At 38.5% G+C, this 23,044-nt stretch overlaps 1 protein-coding gene across 9 annotated transcripts in view; it reads right to left on the reverse strand.

Moving 5' to 3' along the window:
• Window positions 1–8,658: 8,658 nt before the first annotated feature.
• Window positions 8,659–23,044, reverse strand: part of EYA4 (EYA transcriptional coactivator and phosphatase 4) — a 100,663-nt gene continuing 86,277 nt past the window's right edge. For 7 of the 9 annotated variants that reach the window (XM_019520253.1, XM_019520252.1, XM_019520251.1 and 4 more), the window contains 6 exons: window positions 20,349–20,407; window positions 20,078–20,238; window positions 17,137–17,251; window positions 13,779–13,900; window positions 11,593–11,693; window positions 8,659–9,755 (listed from right to left, as the gene is read on the reverse strand). In XM_019520253.1, the coding sequence (XP_019375798.1) occupies window positions 9,675–9,755; window positions 11,593–11,693; window positions 13,779–13,900; window positions 17,137–17,251; window positions 20,078–20,238; window positions 20,349–20,407 (639 nt within the window). In that variant the 3' untranslated portion in view covers window positions 8,659–9,674. Of the gene's footprint in view, window positions 9,756–11,452; window positions 11,554–11,592; window positions 11,694–13,778; window positions 13,901–17,136; window positions 17,252–20,077; window positions 20,239–20,348; window positions 20,408–23,044 lie in introns of all 9 variants that reach the window. The other 2 variants (XM_019520250.1, XM_019520247.1) reach the window with 1 other exon arrangement.

Here is a 23,044-nt window from a genome sequence, read left to right on the forward strand (position 1 = left end):
CAACCCCTCCCTTGCAGCTCAGCCTTTCCCTCCCCTCTCACCGGGGGGGATGGAGAGACAGGAGCCATCAGAGTCCAACTAGTCCACCTGGGAGCAGTGTCCCCCTGGGATACTGGAGGACTGTGAATTGGTTGTTTTATCTCCCATGAACATTTAGAAGTTAGGCTAAATTAATCTGGTTAGAACAGCTCAAAAGCAACTCTCACGTCAAATAGCATAACTTTAATTCACCTACATGGCACCTAGCACTTATTAACAAGTGTGAATATGTGATTCTTGATGTTTTAAGAATCTTTAACAAGGTTGATTTTTAACTTCTAATCTCACCCATAGAACAATAATAAATTGAGACTGGAAAGAAAGAAGTTGTTCTCAAATTGTTTGTTTCATTGATCCTTGCATGATGGCAGCAGTGCTTTATACACAAAGGGACTAAGGAAGGAAACGGACCAGCATACCACTTGCACTTTGAAAGCCTTCCCATCCAAATAATTTTTGCATTTCACACAGGGCAGAAAGTATGAATAGTTCTTTCCCTCTGAAAAAAAACCTATGCATACTATATGCAAGAGGATTAGGAATTATAGTACCACAAGAAGCATCAGCTCTTATGGTGAAACAAGCTTGATGCAAACCATATTTGCCAACATTTCTCATCAACATGATAGGAAATGGACTTGGAAGTGAATATTTATATGTTGTTAAAAACCACATTCAAAATATTTCATTGATAGCCTTCTCATTTGCTATTCAGTTACTTGAAATTGCTGCCCATTCCCATCAAATACATTGTTTATTCCAGAGGAAAATGTATATTTTAATGAAAGCCACGTTTCTAGCCCATTAGCATGTGAAATGGCAAAGGATTAAATCAACTCCAGCTGATTGTAACTAAGGTTTCACCATAACAGTTTATTATTTTCTGGAGAATTAATTTATTTAACTGCCTATTTGTGACAATTAAAATTATGTCTGTCATTTTCAGTCCCTGCCACCCTAAAATCCCAGTTTCACAATGAACGTATGTGCTGCACCATCAAAAGGATTTCTAGCTTTCAACTAATCTGTTAAATATTTTAGGGAGAAAAGAACCCTCAATCCATCACCCCCTTCCAAAAACCTTACACGCATAGGAAATAATGGGCTCATATAGACATGCAGGGAGGCTGCTCCAATGCGTTGTAATTACTGCACGTTGGAGCAGACTCTTGGAGCTGTGCTAATTAAAGTCCTTCCCCCCCTCCCCTTCCTGGAGCACATCTATAAGTGCCTAATGTAGCCATTGCACAATTATTTCTGCAATGCCACAGGTAACTATAGTGCCATCCAGACAAAGCAAATGGAGGCCTGCTTCCCACTCAGTTTAAGAATCTGATTCTAATTCTATTGAAATCTATGTATCCTATGCTCATCCTATGCTCATGGTATCCAGCATGTTCTTTTGCTACAGAATTCAATGGGAACAAAGCTTCATATCAGTCAAAGGACAATAAGGAATAGTACACCACAAGTGGGGCAGTATGGGACAATACTAATCACAGCAAAAAATCATGAAACATTGTCAAAACAGTTTGAGACCTGGGGCTGATTGTTAAAAACCTGCTAAGGGAAGCCCTTCAGCTCCCTGCACTGGGAGTAATATTCTCCTACTCTACACTCTGATCTTCAGCACCTGCAGCCCAGTCAGAGGTGCTGGGTGCAGGATTAAAAGTCCCAGTCGTGTCTACATGAGATGCTTACTGCACAGTAGCTCATTACTACTGTGCAGTAGCTTGTTAGTACTGCACAGTAGTGTTGCAGGGCATGAATCATGATGCGATGCTACTGCACAGTAGTAGAGAGCTACTGAGCAGTCAGCATGACCCAGAAGCTGTGTGGGGACGCTACTGCACAGTAATGCCAGTTACTGGCAGTCATTTAGTACTTGGTTATTTAGTACTTGCATTTAGTACTAAATGCAGTAATTGTTACTCATGTAGATGTGGTCCCTGGTAAGGAAGTCCTTTGGCTGTTCCCTAACCCTGGAAGTTTGGGGTCAGGATGAACAGTCTGTGGATTGTCAGCCATGGGACTGGCACTGCACTAGGGTGTCAGAAAATCATGTGTGCAGTCCAACTGCACACATGGTTTTTAAAGTTCTGGCAAACATGAACCCCAGGATCAGGGAGCCTCTCCCCAATCCTGGGGTCACAGTGCACTGGGACCTTTAAAAACAATGCATGCTGCCTGGCTGTGGTTTTCTGACATCCTGGGACATGAGGATCCTGGGATCAGGGACAGGGTCTCTGATCCTAGGGTCCCATTGCTAGGATGTGTGAAGTGCCTTGCTCCATAGCTACTTTAGGAGTTGGGGAGCAAGACAGGAACTATGTTGGGTAATGGTAAACCACGGGGCTGAGGGAACTGGGGGAGGTGTGGGGCAAGCCATGCACCATGCTGGGTCATGGTGAGATCAACGGCTCCCTGCAAACTATTACCTTGGCTTAGCTGATGATCTCCTTGTGCCCTGGCACCCTGGGAAGTGCACGGTGCATCTCTATGCAGGGCTGCACCAGGTGGGTGTCAGCCTTTGGATACGGGGGGAACTGTGAACCAAATTTGGCCATGCAGCTGTCATTGGGCAGCATGGCAGAGCTACTGTGCCACATGTTCAATTTAAGGAGCAATGGCAACCAGGCACAAAAATGTTACATGTGGTTTGTGGAATATTTTAGCGGCTGGTTTTCCACTTTATCCTGCCATTAATTCCCTGAACATGGGGCAGAGTTACCATTTAGGCCACGATTAACAGGTTAATAGTGTCATAAGTGTCATGTCTGCCAGGGGCCTTTGATTTCTTTAAGGCATTTGATTTAGCACTGCTTGAAAGCTTGCATTATATGGCATTAACAGGGAACTCATTAAATGGATTAAAAACTGGCTGGCTTACAAGTCACAAGCTATACATGGGAACATTTCAACATTGGACTGGAATGTTGTAGGCAACCACGTCATATAATCTTCATAAACTGATCAAGCTCTATCTTAGTATTGGCTGGTTTCTTTGCTCTGTTCTAGAATCTCCCTGTGGTGATTGTTTGGAAGCTTCTTCTAAATTTCCATCTAAGTTTATTCATAGCAAGCTTGTGGGTGTCCTTGTGATAATATTGTCCATTAAGTTTAACTTAAGTAGCTCTTCTCTGTTTCACACTCCCATCAGTGCCTTCTACAATGGTATTAATACTTCTTTATACCTGAAATACCTCACCTAACATATTCTAGAGTTGAATTGTTCTCTTTCATGATTGCATCATACAGATGGCTCAGTTATTATTGTGACCAACTATACATGCATGGGTGCCTTATTCTCTTATGTGTTCAGTGTGGGTCTCTTCCTCTTCTAATTTATGAGCTTTCATCTTTCTGGAGTGAATATACATACTTTTCACTTTGTTTTCCATTGCATCCTATTCCTACTGCTATCTAGTTCTCTCTGCATTATACTCCAGTCCTCCTTTGGATTGACAGTACCTCCCAGCTTGTGTTCCCAGCAAATATCGTAAGTATACCAATGTTTTTGTTCCAAGGTGTAATGGGTTGGCCACACCTCTCTCTGTCTCACTTGCCACCTCTTTGGTTCACTTCTAAAAGAGGTCTCCAGTTGTGGTGCAATTCTTTAGCCCTTGATATAACCCTCCAGGTCACATGTCCAGAACACTGGGACTGGGGTCCCCAGGAGCACTGTGCACTCCCCTTTCTGACATAACCAATAGGGTCATGGATCATTGCCAACTCCCCACATAGCCACCCAAGCCTTGTAGCTATTCATCTACCCCAGCTGCAAGTTGCATCAGCCTTTTCCAGGTTACAGCCCTTATATTCAGCTAGACTGTCTTCAAGGAACTATACCTGAAGGGTCCTTGCCCACCATGTATATTGAGTAGCACCCCCTCTCCCTCCGCAGACACAGATGGTCTTTGCCATCATCTCACTCAACTGCTAAGTGTCCTTCAGACACATCTTGTACAAGGATTCAATTTGATAAGGGGATCAAAACCCACTCTACTCTCAGATCTAGGCCCTGTCTGGTTGTACCTCACTCCCTTCATACCTTGGCCCACTGCCTAGCTCCCATCAGTGTCTCCATCATCATCCTACCTCTTGTGCATTCCTCTGCAACTTAAACACCTCATCACAGATTCTCCTGCTCTGACCTTTTCCTCAGTGCCCCATAGCCCCTTCATCTCTTTACTCCAACTATGCAGAGTATCTTCCTAACTTGAACACTGTGCCTGTTTAGTAAACAAACTACAACTACACTTTTCTCTCTGGTTCACCCTTTTCATAGTTCAGGGGGGAGGAACTGGGAGCAGGGCCTTATCCCAGCCATATGGACTTTTAGGCACTGGGTTCCCAAGCCTATGACACGAGGTTCTTAATACACATATTGAGTAACATTTAGTTGTAGGACCAGTCTCTGAGGAAAACTGCTGGTAGAGATAAATGGGGAAAATTCAATGGACAGGAGTGGTAGAGAGTATAAAATGAGATTAGCCATTTTTTGGGATGACAAGCTTAAACCTAACTTCTGGGGAAAATGTACAGCCCATAAATGGAACCTACTAGCCTGAGCGTTTCTGAATCTAGGAAACATCATTGCAAGACCAGACCCTTAACTTAAATGCATCCCTCTCTCATTGTCAATTTTTAATACATCCAAGCCCACTTCTTTCAGAAAATATTATGCCATTGCTGTTCCTTTGCTTTATGTTGCGGCAGAGTGAGCAACTTTCCGTGGGATGTGCCATGGGCAGGTTATAATTCAGATGACAGCAAGCTCTTGTGGAGTGATTGCCCCATCCATCCCAAGGTCACCACTTCTGCTATGTTTCTGAGCAGAGTTGGGCCATAAAGAGGTAGGAACAAAGTAGTATCCACAATGGGAACTCTCAGGGGGCTGAATGCCTCTTGACCCACCCAAACATTTTGAAGCCCTTAGATGAAGGAAAACACTAGCATGGAAATATTACAGGTAACAAAGTGAATGGCTCAGGAGCGTATAAAAATAATAATCTTCACTGACTGAGATCCTGGCCCTTAAAAGAGAGAATTGTGTGCTAATGATTTCAAACACAAACCAAAACTCTTGAAGCATTGTATAGTGCAGAAAATGACAACATTTCTGAGTGTGTTTATTGAGAAATAGTAAAGATGTACATATTTTTACAAGCTTTAATATTAATTTACATTTTCTTAAATTACGTAGGCCCCAATAAACTATAACTTGCTAATACATGACAGAGATCCTTGGCTTCTTCAATGAGATTTCCAAAATGCGATTAATGCTGGGAGTCAAAACGCAATTTTGGCTCATGTCACTTAAATTCCTCTTCAGAGATACTAAATACCATATTCATTTAAACCAAACTCTTGGTATCAAGCATGTTAAGTGGAGATGACTCCTGAACCAAAAGCCTGGATCTGGATTCAAGTTCAGAGCTAGAACCTACAGTTTCTTTAAAATGGGCCAAATCTACAAACTTTGGAATCTGAGATTTGAATAAGGATGTCAGTTACCCAAGATGAGGAGTGTTTGCATCCAGGATTTTGGTTTGGAATCATCTCCTGTGTCAGTGCTTACACTGGAACAAGCTTTTGCACCTGTATTGGGCGCATGTATTGCTGCTCATACTGAACACTAACAACATCCAATTCTGGGAGTCAGCCATCACCTTTATCTATCTGCATGATCTGCAAGTATTCCTAAAGTGATTTCATTTTACTGCTTTACCGTTATACTGAACTGTACTAAATTATCCATATTGTATTGTAGTTGTGAAAGATATTGCCTACTCTGAATGGAACTGCACTTATTTATATTCTGCAAGTTCAACATTAACAGTGCCTAATGTTAAAGTACTGTACTCACTTTAGGATGCTACAGTCTCTGCAAAAGGCATGATATTCTATATTTTAATTTCACACAGTATTTGCTTACATGACATCTTGCATCTTACAGGAGGGGTTAAAGAGAAGGCAGTTTCTGACTGTATGATAGTTCATATACATTGAATTAAAATGCACTCAAAGTCCAAATGACCAAACCTCAACTTAGGTTCAATCATGCCCACATGGAACAGTTTGATTTGACTATAGTTATTTTCATCTGCTTTTTTTCATGCAGAAAGTCTTATAATAAATTCTGCATCCAAGGCAGACAAGCACATGAAGAGATTATGTATAAAGACGTTGTACGTACTACTTTGCTCTTACATCAAAGTATGTATATTAGTACACAGGGAATTACAGCTCTTTTTCAGGACTTTGGTATTTGGTGTGTAATTTAGAACTGGATGAGCTGATGTAAATTTTCAAAAAACTATAAATTTGCTAAGGTTGGAGTATGGTGGTACATAGACAGTTCCAGAATTAACACATATTGCTCACTGAACCATAGACTGAAATACAGTTTCGATAAGGCCAGTGCAATTTTTTGAAAAAAAAATCAATGGCAGTCTATGGGTTATGATTTGTATGTTGTTATAACTAACTTTTGAAAGGAACCCTGAAAATTTTAGTCATTTGAAGAGTAATGGTCTTTAGCATATTTACAATAACTCTTTCACTTATAAAAAATGAAAATAATCACATTTACCATATCAAAATAGCATTTTCAGTTTTGGTTAATTTTTTAGGTTCTCATACACTGTAACTGCTGGTACCTGTGGGTTTATTTTTTAAAACCTTTTTTCCCATTGGGATTTTTTTAAAAAAAACCCTTTTGTAAGTTTTAGAATGGACTTTTGCATAAAACTTAAACTCAAGCCCAAATCTGACCAGACTTGAAATACTTGAATATTTTTTTAGTCATAGAAATCTTTCAAGAAGGGAAAGAAGAATCATCATACTGTATTTCTCATGTACATAGGTGTCTCAACGGGACAAGGAAGACCTGCATGATGGCTGTACACTTCATCTACAACAAATGAAAACTGTACATTAGTTTGTTGTGTGAATGACTTGGGTACAAACTTCCGGCAGAGGCAGAGGAATTCATTACTAAGGAGTATTCCCACTGACTTAAATGGGGCCATGCTTTTACCTGCAGAGATGTGATTTGGCTTACATCAGGGGCTGGGGTGGAAATGATTTACAATCTGTGGGCGAGAACAATTTGGCTCCAGCCCACATGGACTGGGTGGCTTCAGTGGTGTGTCAGTGGCCACCTGCACCACTGCTGCTTCCTCCCAGCCCCCTGCTCCCTGACTGTGGAACGGGAACAGTTTCCAGTTGATGAGGAGTTGTGCCAAAACCAGCTGTCCGCAGACTGTGCCCGCATTGCCACTTCTCCTCCACCCTGCTCCTGCAGCTGTGGTGTAGGCATAGCTGGAAACTGCCCAGCCCCAGTGCAGCTCCCCACCAGCTGAAAGCTGTGCCTATGCTTCAGCCAGGAAGTGGGAGGGCTGGGAGAAGCAGTGGCAGTGCAGGCATGGCTCCCACGGCTCCCATAGGCAAAGCTCCCCACCACTGACATGCCACTAAAACCATCTAGCCTGCATAGGACTGGAGCCAGGTGGGTGGGCAGAAGTGGCAGTGGCAGCAGCTCTTTGCTGCCTGGTTCTGATGTGGGCACAAGCAAAGACCTCCAGCTCCATGGGTTGGGTTCCATGACAACGAGGGCCAGATCTGGTTTGCAGGTCATATGTTGCCAACCCCTGGTCTATGTAATTTAAAATAGCAAAGTAGCCATTTCATGCAAGTACCTGGTGTATAAGTTGGTTTCACAGCTGAGTGGGAGGACTGCACTTCATCACTGAATACCATACTTACACAGATGCCCCTGGTATTTGCCTTTCGCATTCTCTCATGGCAGTATCTCTATACAACGTCAGAGCATGTGGACCCCACATGGGTCTCCACATTTAGTATCAACAAAAGGAAAAGCAATTGCCATCCTCCACAACAGTGCTGAAGTGATAACATTTCCAATTGCTTCATGGCACTGGAATCAAATGTGGGGTGCTGGGGCTGCAGCAATGCAATGTGATCCTTAGTTCCATTCCTAATCTGGGAAACTATATGAAGAGAGCAGGAAGGTGGCTTAGGTGGGGAACTGCTTGCATGGACCACAATGATTATTGTTAGAAACAAAGGGAAAATCTCTCCCAACTGTTCTTCAGAAATTCAGCTCTATTTGTTCTCCCCAAATGTTGAAATTTCAATCAGAAATTTCCAATTAAAAATACTAGAGCAGTTCTTATTCATACAGTATGCATGTTCAATAAAAACAGTGAAAAAGAAATCCCATAAATCCAAGGCTGATGAATGCCATTCTTTCATGTAATAGAAAAGGGAAGCAACTAAACCACTGTTAAATCTAGCAAAATAGAATGTGCTCACGTAATGGTCAGCATCATAATTTGGATTATGGATTAGGTCTGATACTTCAGCAATTTTTACTCAGTTTGGGTAACCTAAGCACAGACAAACCTGTGCGTCTGACTTGTAAGAGATTATTTTACATTTTCCCTTTTTGGAGTAGCATTTTTTTCCATCTCTGCTCGTAACAGCTCTTTTCCCTCTTGGACCCAAGCAATTAAAATTAGTTGTTGCATGTTAAATACCTTTTTGCTGGATTTTGATGTTAACAGATGCTCTCTATGGTTTGTTTTGGGGTTGGTTTTTTTTTTGGTGGACTGTAGATTAATCATGAATATGGCTCTTAGTTTTCTTATATGAGAATCAAGAAACGGTATTCAGAAAGTTCAACATTTGCTTTAGCTTTAGGGTGACGGTCCCCAATTTCATTTCAGCTTCCCAACATCCTCTTAACTGTCTCACAAGATCAGTGGAATTATTCAGAATCCAAATAAAAACACAAACTTTCCTTTATTTCTTCTTACTGCAAAAAATACTTAAATGTTTTTGATTCAGTCCTGCTCTTTGATTACTTGAATTTGAAATTTGGTCATGTCAAAAATTATCACAAAAATTTTTCCATTTTATCTACATAGTTTTTAACCAAAATTACATTATAACACACAAACACGGTCTTGTCTTTAAGGCACAACACATCATTATGCACATTCTGTTTGCCAAACTTATAAAAGAGACAATATTATATAACCCACTCCCACCCCCTACCCCCTCAAAAAACAAAAATTGCATCCACTTCCAAAATCAGCTGCTAATAAAGTCACAGTAAATTATCTTCATCAATAATTTACACAAATTACAGGTCTAGACAGGATTGTCATTATACAGTCTGAGTGCATTCCAATTCAGATTTTCTGGGTTAGGTAGGCTAAAGTTTGATTCAAACCTCAGTGCTGAGAATATATCCCATATTGAGGAATGTTGTTGAACACCACCTTGTCGGTCGGAAAACTCATGTTGGTGCTTTGCAAGTATGAGTCCTTTTTCACTCCTGCTAGGGCTCATTCAGTGTGTACCAGCAACCTCCAGAGTTTTTATTTATTAAAAACGTTGCATATATAAGACCATAGAGCTTCCTTACGTAGCACTAACGTTTTAACTCCATTCAGCAATCTGAATTCTTCATTTTGGAATTTCCATTCCAAATATTTCTTCCCTTCTTAAGACAATTCATATGTGTAAAGCCAGAGGCATCGAATCACACATAAAAATTCAGTGTACTTGAAATATAAAAAAGGATCGTCAACTATAGAATACAGTTACAAATACTCTAGTTCCAGTGCTTGATGTAGAGCCAAGAGGTCTGAGTGACTTGATATCCTCCAGAAAGGCATGTTGTGCTGCATTGGTTAGGGAAGAAAAGGTGAGGAAAAATGAACACTACTCTGTCATCTACTTAAGAAGGCAAGTTACCAATGAGTCCAACCTGACTCACAACAGTATATTTTGAACATTATGCTTGTGGCCTGATCTTTGTTAGTTAGGTACTGACAAAAATCAGACTAAAATAGATCTGAGCTTAATTCTTAGAACTAGGAGGAAATACATTGGATAGCGGATTTTACTATTGACACTGGAAATAGCCCCAAACGCAGTGAAAGCAGCACATCTGGCAAGGGCAATTCATTCTTCTGCTAGCATGGACTTAATTAGAAAATAAAAGATAACAGGGCATCTCTATTTTTGGTATTCATGTATTATTGTTCAGAATATTCAGTGACTGTTTAAAGGGCCATTAACATTTTTCAATAGAGAGGAACATACTTTTTGTTCAGCTGGGGAAAAGCTGCTCAGGAGAGAAAATATGAAAATACTGGTTTAAAAGAGATGATTTAGACTACAAGCAGCAACAGTAGCTGCCAGTAAATACAGTTTAGAGACTTACGGTTCTATCCATGCTAGCGCTGGGTACTTCTATTGTTATTCTATACAGTAGCTATCCAGAATGAGGTAAGAACCTCACTTTTGTACAGTTCAGATCTATTTGTAAAGTGCTGTGTTTGTCCATCCCTCTGAATACCATATTTGTTCATGCAAGTACAACTACAGTTAGAGAAAAGCATGCCAACTGGAAACTACCAAAAATCCAACCACCTGCATTTAGCACAGATTATAAGAGGCCCATCACCAGTACTGCACCTAATATAAGCAACCATTTGGAATGAGCATTTTGATTTGTTCCTTTTGTAGCTGAGGTGTTAAAACAAATCTAGAGCAGCCACCAAAAACTAGAAAGCTTTTAGTTTTGCCATCTTTAACGTTGGTGTCAGTATTTTTGATCATGGAGCAGGAGGCATAAAGCATAATCTGACAAGTACAACTTTTTCACATTGCTGGGAGTTATGCTGGCATGTGGAATGTGCTGGCCTTCCATAGATTACCAATTTGTTCTGTTTCAAAATAATGACAATTTACTTGCTAATACTTCATGCTTATGAGTTTTGTGATTGGGAAAACTGATTGTGAAAGAAATAAACTATTGATTTACTTTAAAGAAACTGTTTCTATCTGTACATTTGTGCTATTTCTTTTTAGTTGTATCTTTCTTGAAAAAAATATATTTTAAAATGAATCAGTTTTCCTTTAGTAACATTTTAATAGGTTGTTTTGCCTTTGTGGCAATTGAAATTTGGCACAATACTTTTGCCAATTTTCTACATTCTCTCTCTCTCTCTGGTTCCTGAATGTGTCTTAAAAGAAGAGAAAAGAAAAGAAAAGAATTCTCCCTCACTTTATTGTATCTCTCATATAAAATTATGTTTCATTTCCTTGGAATTAAATAAACAGGGTTTTTTTTCCCTGTCAAGATACATATTTTTTTCTGTCACTTTTCTTTTCCACATCATCAGAAAGCAAATGCTAGAATCCAAATGGTTTATTGTCATGTGAGTGTTGGCTTTAACATGCTCTTGTTGCCTTGCATCTCTATATTTAAAATATTTGTCATTTTGCCATTGTGCAACACTAATGGAAATGCAAACAGAAAGGCTTGCATTAGTAGCTATGTATCACACCAACATTTCATGAGACAGGTTACCTTTTTTGCTGCCTGTTCTTCTTCTACACCATCCCCAATTACAACATATACTACTTTTCTGCCAAACCTTTGCATTATTCGTTCAAAGCAACTTTCTTTTCCTGGAAGATAAATGAGATAAGAGTTCAGAGTGAAGTTACCTGGTTAGCTGCATGCTCCTCATCTCGGCCATCTCCAATCACAACATAAGTTATGTTAGTGCCAAATCTGGACACTATACGCTCAAAACAGCTTTCTTTGCCTGTAAAACAATGCACTGCTTAGTCAAGCCATCACATGAGTTATCCTGAAGGTCAACAAAGGGTTAAGTGAATTTTACTGAACAGCATGGGGTTTTTTTATAGCTCCAAGCCTTTGGCTTGTTTCACAGCTAAAACTGGCGAGAAGGCAGTTGAATTCCTTTGGTCAGGCTAAGCGGCTTTATCTGATATTAGATCTCTTTTCTAACCTCATGGAAAAGCCACCAAGGTAAAGGTTTGGGCTGGAACAGATGGCTGATATTACCAGCATTGTAAAAACAAAAGAAGATTGAATTTAAATGTTTCCAGATTATTCTAATAATAATTTTTTCAGGGACAGTAGCAGTTACATTTAAATTGCATTTACTGCTGTGAATAACAAGGCAGGAGGAAGAGCTGTCATGGGATGAGGGGCATGCTAACAACAACAAACCAAGGCAGTACATTGCTGGGAAATGGTTCTGAACATCTGCCTCTTTTACATAGGCACAGAAGTAAGCAGGTTAAGCCAATGACAATAAAGGAGGCTTATGAATAGGAAAAGCATTGTATTTAGGAACTGATGAATGAGGACCAGATTGCCATGAATGTAAAAGCCAGCCACAATTATAGCCCCTGTGTTCAGGAGGGTGTAAAGAAATCTCTATTCAGACACCCCCAGAGTATAACCCATTCAAAAGAGAGTGGATTGAGGGCCTTGTGTGCAGTGAGGCTAAGTTGTACCCCTAAAAAGACAGACTCCCCCTGCATGCGTGGGGAGAATTCTACCTTCCTGAGAGATTCTGTCTTCCAGAAACAGAGCTCTTCCACATCACCTTGTAGAGTAGTCTGAGTGCTGCTCCACAGTGCTTTGCTCCTGAGTGCTATTTGCACAGTCTACTCCAAAACAGGCAGGCTGACAGAAATACGATGTCCATTAAATGGAGGGCTGAATACTGTATGATATCTGCACTACTTAACTTCTTTGAGTTTATAATATTTTGGTGCGTTTCCATCTCATGGAGCATTGCAGCTCATTAAATAATAAAGCAAGTGTTTTTCATTATGTTGGGAAAGGTGTATTTTCATTTAAAACTTATTCTAAATGCAATTCATGACCCTGTTGACCAGTGAAGTCTGACCAATTGTTAAATGTTATATACTTGTATTTAAACCTAATGAACAAATGAACAAAAGCAAGGGAACTCCAAGATTATTAATTGTTAAAGTTAGTGCCACAGAGCACTGAAATGGTGAGGTCTTGATTTAGAACAGGATTTTAGGCTTGAGCTATGACTTCCAGTGGTCAGGTGGCACAAGGAAGTTCTTTAGATACCAATATGAACTAGGTTTGTCCTCTGACTTAAATGGCATAAGCATTTTTAGTTGGAAAACATCAATCTTTTTTCTTATATTTTCTATTTGCACATCGTGTACTAGAGAGAGAATTTTCAGAGGTGCTCAAAGATGCTGGATTACTATGGGAGCTGGGTGCTTGACTTCTTTAGGTACCTGCCAAAACCCATGCCTTTGGTTTATTTTCAGCTTGTCTTCATTATAATGGTTTGTTTGTTAGTGAACATTAGAAGTTATTCATATCTGCTTACATGTAATATATATTCATAAGTAATAACTCACATATGATAAATTAGTATATGATATTAGATGCTGGAGTTTTATTTACAAAATGAAGACCTTCATTTTAAAATACAGCTGAACTGGGGGTCTCTAAGCTTTAATGTAATGTAGGTATCAGAACTCATAATGGTGATGGTTCATGTGATAAGCTGGGTGAGTGTACTATGTGACTAACAACTAAAAGATAAAACTCTTCTGCTGGGGAAGTATATATTTAGATGGCAACAACTGTAACTACATATAAATGTAGAAGAAAGTACTGGGATTAGCAATAACCACAGTGAACATGGAAGTTTAAATGTCTTGTTAGCAAGCATTCAAAGCACTAATGAATCTTAAAACTGGAGGAAATGCACAATCTATTTTCTACCTAAATATTAATAATACTAGAAAACTGATTCTGAATCCATCTCTATGTAGTACAAATGAAAAAAAATAGTTTAATTTGAGAATGTAAAATGCAAACTTACCTATTTTGGTTGCACTGTAAATATTTTCAATAGGAAAAGCACCTCCTAAACTATATAGCAGGACTTTTGCAAGTGCTGGGATAAGTTGGGTTGTAGTTACCAAAACATTTACACAGTTACTCCTAAAGGGAGAGAAATAGTTTTAATCTATGTAACAATCTATTATCAAAAAGTGATTTAGTAAATACTTTATTAAACTATCAGAAACATGGCACTGAAGGTGTCTTTCAAGCTTTGCTAACATTAGCTGTCAAACCAACTTCGTTACCCTCACTTAGTAGTAGGGCCTCTGCACCACTAGCATCGAGAATGTTTTATTATAAATCCTTTGTCAAAGTATGATCCTTTGTCCAAAGCTCATAGTGGTTTAGACAAAGTATATTAGCATGATTTTCAGAAAGGATTCAATACCCACACTAAGAAAATGTTGTCCCTTTAAGATGTCTTAAGGAATGTTAAAAAACAAGATACCTCAAATCCCCAGTCACTTTTGAAATCTAGGTTCCAGTGTTGCTAACACAAACACAGTTCTCAAACTGACAATTACTTGTTATTAATAATCAATTAGATGAAAAAGTGTGAGAGGGGTAAAAGAGTAAAAGACCGCTTGTAACTCTTGCCTTGAGGGGACAATGTAAAGCTACATGCTTCTAATTCAGACCAAATTAAACCTTCCCAATGTTTCAGAAATGTGAAGTTCTAAATGTAAGAGGAAAGACATTAATAGTCAAAGATGAAATGGGCAGTTTTTAAGGTTATTCCAGTTTGTCTTTGAGGAGGCTTAAATTGCAGTAGCCATAAAACCAAAACTAACAGCATTATATAGTCATGATCAATCAAATAGTGACAGACTGAAATATATATGTAGCCCAGTGATATACCATATTTACCTGATTATAAGTGAGGTTTTCCCCCCCAGTCAGCATGGCATAGAGGAAAAAAAGCTCCTCATCTTACACTTGCACAGAAGCAAACCTCATTAAATACATTGTCTATCATTAAACCACTGCCAAAAGCAGCACTGTTCAGTAATGGAAACCACCTATGAAGTTAATTAAATGCAGCCAACACTGAGCATGAGTATAAAGCACATAGCTTGTATTGGGCAAACATACATTAGTACAACCCCAATTGAATAACAGACAGACTAGTGTCCATTGCACTCTGTCCCCCTTAGCGCTGACTCTTTCAAATCATGGTGAGCCACTACACTGAATACATTTCAACTTCCTCTTCACTCCTACAGCTGACCTGTGCCTGCCTTTTCCATTTTCAGTGATTCCTGTTTCTTCAACAACCTTAAATGTCTGGCACCCATCATCAAATGGGGCCCCAAAAAGTTCACCTAGAATCCCTCTTGCTTGCCTCACCTTCTCTCAACCTGTCACATATGATTAGTATGGCCCAATTCTCTATGAGGTGGAACTGGAGCTGGATCAGGCAGCCCTTCACCTTATCAGCCGATAAATTCTTGGAGGGTCCCAGGACACGTAACAAGAACACCTGGTTCCAGTCATGAGTGGGGGTAGGTAATTAGTACAAGGATCCTTTGTTGTGGGTATCTGGAGCACATGTACTAAGTGCTGAGATATGGGGTCTTCATGGCTAGAAATGCTGTTGACTCTCCTGAAGCCCAACTGTATTTATCATCTATATGGTAAATACATTTGTACAGTACAGCCTTTTGTCTTTGGTCTAAGTCTAGTTTGTCCTATATATAAGCAGGTGCCAAAGTGCTGCTTAAAATTTCATTAATGGAATCCTGTGCTAAAACTTGTAACAGTTTCTAAGAAGGTCAATGAATTGATTCTGAATAAACTAAGTCTTTGGGTGTCCAAAATAATTTGTATGTTTATTTCAAAGTCAGTGTTTTCAAATTTGCTTCTCACTTCCATGTGCTCAGGGAGAGGGTCTGACAGTAAGGGGGGGAGGAACCGCAGGGGAAAGAAGTCGGGGGGGGCAGAGGGAAAGGGGGTCACCTGATCACCCCCCAGATTTATTTTCCCTGCAGTGGAAGAAGGAAAAATTCAAGGGAAAGCTCCAATAATTAGATTCTCTACCTGGAAAGTTATAACACACATATAAATTTTCCATATACAGAATCTAATTATTGGGGTTATCTTATTTTCAGAATTGTATTGTATTCAAGTTAATATGGTAATGACAAAATTAGGACCAAGAACTTGTGGCAGCTTCTTCTGGCTTTTCTACCGATTCTATGTGCAACTTCAGGCAAGGTAGGCAACCTAACTGCATTATCATTTCCTCCCTGTAAAACAGGGGTCATGTTCTCACTCTCATATTTTATAGATACATTATGAGGGATGTATAATATCTGAAAACAAAATGAATGGTTTACTTAACTTCTATATATAGTGAAAAACTTTTTCTTGGCACCTCCCGTTGCTTAAACGGCACTAATTTCAAAATGAAATTTTTGAACTTTGGGTGGAATAATACTTTCAGAAGTAGTGTGAAACACAATAGGCTACAATAAAATTACTTGCATGGCTATCATTTTTATTCTTTTGGTAAAAAATACTGCTAAAATGTAATAGTTTTCCACCTTACTTGCTGTCTGCAAAAATGCATACATGTTTAAAATAGTTCTTTCTATTTTACCAGCTTTGTTTTTCCCCCACTTAAAATCAATTCTTCTTTTAACCCATGCTTATTTTGAAACACAAGGCAATATAGAATCATGTGTTTTATTTCCACACTGTTATGCTTATATTACTGATTATTTCAGAGGGAATGTGGGTTGTTCTGTGAACACATTATTATAAAATCAGCAAGGGGAGTTTATATTATTATTGTTTTATCCATTCTAAGAAACAATGATTACAATTATTTCTTAGGAAAGGGAATACTAAGTTCTAATTACTCTGGTTTAACATAACATTTTTTTCTTTAAAAAAACCCCAGACCTCACATATGTATACAAAGTTATGTCTGGGGGAAAGGAGAGAGGAGAAACACTTTTGGTTTCTGGGCTTTTATGCACTATAGTATTGTGCAGTGCACAGATACATGTATAGATTCACACAATACAGAAACATTGCAAACATAAATTTGGAATTTGAATGTGGATTCCACAAAAACATAATTTTAAGAGTTACAATAACTCCAAATATGTATCAATATAGATATATTAATAGGACAATTCTCAAAAGGTTTTGTATTAAGCATTTCCGTAAGTTTCTAAGAACTGCTGGGGACTCTGATGTGGAAATGTGTTTACTCAGCATCCAGTTACTTTTGGGTTGTTTCTGAAAGCTATTCTGCTGAAGTACTAAAGTATATTCATATAAATAATAATAATAATATTAATGTTCTTAGAACATACATAAATACATACCTTGTGCTAATAATTGATAATGATTTAAGTGCATTTGTCAACCAGGAGTCTGTCAGAGCTTCAATCTCTGCTCTTAACTGCAACCATGCATCTCTTTTAGCGGGGCCAAGGAGTCCTTGTATATAAATGAAGAAGAAAAACAAGTTAAAGTCAGTTTTAGCTGGAACACATGGATCTTGCAGTAATGTTGTCTATCTGAATTCTGTGTTTAGGACATGATGAAACACACCTATTGAAGTCAGCAAGAAGATCCCACTTAATTACAGTGATGATCAAGGAGTTACATTTTAATTCTCTGCACTGTTATAATGTTGCTGTTTTAAGCAAAATCATGGAATTTTAGAGGGGCCGTGAAGGCACCTGAGCTCTCATTAATAATCCACTTGTTTCTCATATAGAAGTCAGAGGTGGAAAAGAAGTACTACCCTTACTCATCTATGCAGAATTATTTCTGTACAGTACACTTTCTAAAGTTTTTTCTCATGCACTGATACTTCCTGCACAACCTACTGGAGGACTGCTGCACAGGGTAGTAACACTACAGCACTGCATTTCTTACTGAATTTCCTACTGAAAGTCAGTCTCTCTGTTAATGTCATATTATTATTTTTATTTCTTTTTCCTAAATACTGTCTCCCAACTTGTACCTGCAGCCTAGAAATACTTGTACACTTCCTGTGCTCTTTTATTTAATCATGTTTTCGATAAACTGCAGAAAGCTCCTTCCTTATCATTTACCATTAGATATAATTTACTCAGTCACCTGAGTTTTAAGACTTAATTAGTTTGAAGCCTAGATATTTTAAGATAGAGCTTGGTAAGTTTATTAACAGGCTTATGGAATGGGGGTTGGGCCTGATGATATCTTTCAGTCTTATGTTCTATATTCCTAACTTGGGTGACTGACATTTTCTAAAGGCTGGTATTAAATTAGCTCCGACCACATAGCTCAGTCATGCTTGGTTTCAGGCATTATTTTGAAATGAAATTGCCCTGTGAGGAAAAAAAAAATGTTGTAAAAGTTGATGGCAGGAAAATACATGTGTGAACTGGCCATTAATAGTGGAACAAATTACAAGACCGGTAACACATAAATAATATTTATCAAGATAAAGGAATTATACATACAGAACATACCATGTAAACACATTTCACCCTCACAGTGACTCTTGTTATTTCAATATCTTTTCATGAAATATGGTGGCTTTAAAATTTTAGACACATCAGGAGCTTTTCTGAGAATGCCCAGTAAATCTGTAGATCAGATAGTTCTGCTGTATTTTTAATGTCTAAAGATCCCATTTCATAACAGCAATACGACTCTCCAGGGAGGACGATTTCTTAGGGGATTATCATTTACTTTTTAGGTAGTTTAACTCACTTAATCTCTCTGCAAGTAAAGAATCTTAGCTAATAAAAATGGAAAGATATTAGTTGGTTCCATTTTCAATAAAATGTTTCCTATGGGGACTGAAACTCACTCCCCGTGTCATCATAACTCATAATTCCTATTGCTGATAGCTGGACTTGCCAAAGCAAGACCACAACTCTTACATTTTTTTTTACAAGAAACTGAGACTTAGGCTTTTCTGAACTTATGCCAAATTACTTTGGAGAAACACTGGAGAGCTCATTGGGACCTCTTCCCACAAAGGATACCCTGAGCCCCCCCCTCAATTGTGTGTCGATTTGGAAAGGGAGTGAAGATCTGAAGATGTCCACCCCCTAACTCCCTCCATGTTCTGTCTGACATGTATTTCTCCTGTCTCTTCAGAGGTAGGTTGGCTGGCTATCTAAATCCTACAGGAATCTTCTGGAGTGATCCAGCCTTCTCTCACAGCTGTAGGACTCAGAACGACTCCTTCGATTCTACCACTGTTAGTGGCACTTTAAAATTACTAAAAGATCCAGCAGAGTAAACCATAGTAGAAAAGACTTCATCGTGTGTAGGTAAGTTTGCTACTGATTCTTCAAGACATGCCTGTCACAGAAGTAATGAATCAGCTAGTGGTATAACAGTGGCAGGACTAGAAAACCTTTTCTGGATCTGTTATCACAGAATCAGTCAAATGACCTGCCTGCTTGCAGAAACTTTCAACAGAATTTGGATGGTTGAGTACAGTGACTAGTCAGGTCAACAAAACAGCAGGATGATGAAAAAGGCCGGTGAAATTCAAATGAAAAAGCCTGACAGGCACATGAAGAAAGATACCTGACCTCAAGAAATAGCTTAAAGTAAATGGCTGACACAGACATTAAGTCAGTGAGGATTTTGTTACTGAGTCCGAACTAGGACTCAAGCAAAAAGCTCTAGTCCCACAGAAATCTCCTTGAATGCAGCCTTTTACTTCCATCTGGCCAGGATTTCACTGTAAGTGTTTTGTTCCCACTATGTTCGAGATTCCCTCAGTCACAGACAGGGGGAATCCAAGCCTCTTGCACAGCAGCACATCCCCAGATCAGTCACTTACATTACACTTTAATAGGACTAATTCCAATTAATTTATTATTCACAGGGAGGTTTCCCAGGCATATTAATTATGGCACTGGTTAATTACCATAGAGTCTACATAGAGCACCAAACAACTACTTGAATATGACAGACCCCTGTGAAGTTATGAAAGGCAGTTGATTGGTAACTGTTTAATTGTTACATTTGCATGCTTCTATGGAGATATAAGCATAATGCAACCCGGTTTAACCAGGGGTAATATCTCGGTTAAAAGTATTTAGCTCATTTTGTATCGCTACAAGAGCATGTCAATATAACGGTTACCATATACCAGCTGACGTGGGCTCCCAAGCACTAGCACCCACTCCCCTTTTGAAGTAACAACCCATGGTAGATTGGAATATGATTGTTTGGTGTCCTCTCATACTCCTTCAACTGTAATGGGATGGGTACTTTAACTTGTTTTAAGCATAAACTCTTTAAACTCACCTCCTATATTGTTCTTGTAAGTATTATACAATTCTTTTACTCTTCTGTAACGGAAAGCCAGCTTCCTCATCCAGTCCACCCCTCCTCTCACACCTGTTGGCAGACAAAGGTTTGCACTACTTGCAGCTGCATGGAAGCCATCAGTTGCAAAACTGTAGGTACTGCAAACACCCAAAATATATTAAAAATAAATACAATGTATTCCTTTAAAAGCTGAAGTTTAATCTTTACAGAAAATCAAATTATGATGAGAAAAAAAAATACAGCTTACCTTAGGTCTTGCCCATTGTCATCAGAGGAAACATCATCTATGTGAACTTGATCACATTCCTATTGAAAAAATAATTAAAAAGATATTCTATTTTAATACACCCCAGTGTGTTAGGAAAGATATAAAAAAAACCCTCTGTTTAGCATTGTTTACACCAGAAGATGGCAGTGTAGACACACCTTAAGTCTCAGTAAGTCTGACCAACTTTCCTTTAAGACTAAAGAAACCAGTGTTCCTTCTACACATTATAAATTAAGAATTAAACTAAACCTCCAAAAAAGGGAAACCATTTCCTAATTCCCCACTGATATGTTGTTGGCTAGATATGTTTTAAACCCAGACTTTCTAAATCAGTCTTGACCATCTCTTGCCACTCTATAAAAACTAGCAATGGTGAACCTCAAAAGGTCTGTCATTGATGTTTAGCTTTCCAAAGTTTGGATGCTTATCCAAGCTTTATCTGAACTTATCCAAACCTTTCTGGTTTGGAAACCTCACAAAATCAGGCACTCTCTTGAGAGCTCCACTACTTCCTGATTTCAGCTGAGCCGGAAATACCACTGAAAAAGCCTGTCCTGTAGTATTTCACTACTTCAAGTCCCAAAAAAATCAGGAAGTCCTGGAGCTACAGTGAAAATATATAATTCAAAAAGAACTTTGCTGTTGGGGTAGCTATGCTTTAATCATGGTTTCTCCTTCGCTTTTGATGCCTGCAAGAGTAACAAGAAAACGTTGGATCACGTGGAAAAAAATTCCTGAGAGCTGCATTGGTTGACAAGTCTTTCATAAATGGTTTTAAATGTATTTTTACTGAGGATTATCTCTGGAACATGTTTGAATTCAGTAGTCAAAAAGTTCTCCTTGCAGATATTTGAATATTTAATGTTTGAAAATAATCATGTTTGTGGGGTTTAACTCTTTTTAGTATATACAATTAATCCAAGCTTTTTTCCTAGTAAAAATAAAAAAGGCTCTGCAATGGTTTTGAAATTCAATTCACCCATTTTGTAGCTGTAATTCAGTTGCATTAATCTAATCATTTACACAAAACAGGCTGAATGTACATAAAACTGCTTTACAAGCAAATAAAGAGGTATTTCAGGCATCTCCTTCAAACAAAATCACCAACAGGCAACACTGAGACCAAATCAGCCATGATATTCAGGAATACTTATTTAGAAGTCTCAAATATCAATGTAGAGTCATTAATAAGATTTTTAAAACTCTGAATAAAGGACTAGGTTTAGAACAGGCACACTGAATCAATCTCCTAACATTTTATCTGGGAAGGCAGCACATATAACTAAAATTGTAGTTTTTGGATTTGTCATGAGAATTTCTGCTCCAGTGCTTATTTCTTAACATCAAAGGGGAACATCATGGATATCTTTGCATATAAAGCAAATCTGTTTAAAAATTTAGATAATTTAGAAGCAATGTGTGGACAAAATAAGGGCACACATCATTTTAGTTAGAAGTGTTGGTGTTAAATCTTTCTGTAACCTGTCCAAACTCTGCTTGTATGGTTTAACCCAATCATATTGACATAGGTGTGTTAGGGCTCCTGGCATTTAAAGACTGCAGAAATTACTCACTACTCTCCCCTTTGGAATAATAAAATGTACTTTTTGCCTGAATATAAATAGGAGAAGATTATCCCAGGTGCAGCAAATTACGGAATTTAAATACGGACTTTAGGAAAAGAGTTAGTTGATGCAAACTGATTTGGGTAAAATTAAGTCAACCCACGCCACACTCCAGTTGATTCTTTTCCTCAGGTTTGAAGAGGTTCAGAGAACCCACTAGTTCGCTCATATTACATTTTGGTTTTAGAACTTCCTGGTTTCATATTCTTGAATTAGGGGATTTTTCTTTTTCTTTTCCTTTTTCTTTTTTCTTTTTTTTGGAAAATAGAAGGGGGAAAAAAAAGAAAGCATGTCAGCTGCAAAAAAGACAGCAGGGTTTTGTTTTGTTTTTTAATTCTCTTAAACTATTATTTGCAACCATGGAGAGGTTTCAGTGATTGATATGTGATGCTGTAACAAGCACAGGCTAGAAATGGACCCCACACAATATTGAGACAGACTCTAATAATGTTACTGACATTAAGCAGTATCTTACTCTGTAAGCAACTTCAGTGGAACCACTAAAAGAGTTAGGTAATTCTTGATGGTATCAAAATCTGGCACAGTGTGTTTGAGAGCATGTTGGGGAGATGAAGGGTATACAGAGGACCACATGAATGAAGAGAAGTGTCTATGACCATTTGGGTTTTGTTAAGCTGTTCAGCTATTTTGTTTCAGTTAAAATGAATACTGGTTATGGAGTACTAGAAGAGAAACAGTTTTATTTGGAATGAACCCAATAACTGGCACATAACCAACATTTAAAATTCCTGAGACCAATTCTGATAATTTCATTATTAAGTTAAATATGAGTGGGTGGCAAAGGCTCAGTCTTTTTCTTTTTTTTTTCTTCTAATTTTATTTGTCTTACATTTTGAAAACTATATCCATATTCATCAATTCATGGGGCAGGAAAGAGAGGGGGTTCAAGAGCCTTCAGTTTTCTGACTTCCTTGCTTCTTGTCTCTGCAGGAGGGTTTTTCAGTTTCCATCCATGTAAGAGGATCAAAACACACATGGTTTTCCAATTCCCCCTCCTCACTCATTATGTGGCTCACCCGCCAAACAGTC

The sequence above is a fragment of the Gavialis gangeticus genome, unplaced genomic scaffold (genome assembly GCF_001723915.1).
Source record: "Gavialis gangeticus isolate Ggan-Ray unplaced genomic scaffold, GavGan_comp1, whole genome shotgun sequence".
Classification (NCBI taxonomy): domain Eukaryota; kingdom Metazoa; phylum Chordata; order Crocodylia; family Gavialidae; genus Gavialis; species Gavialis gangeticus.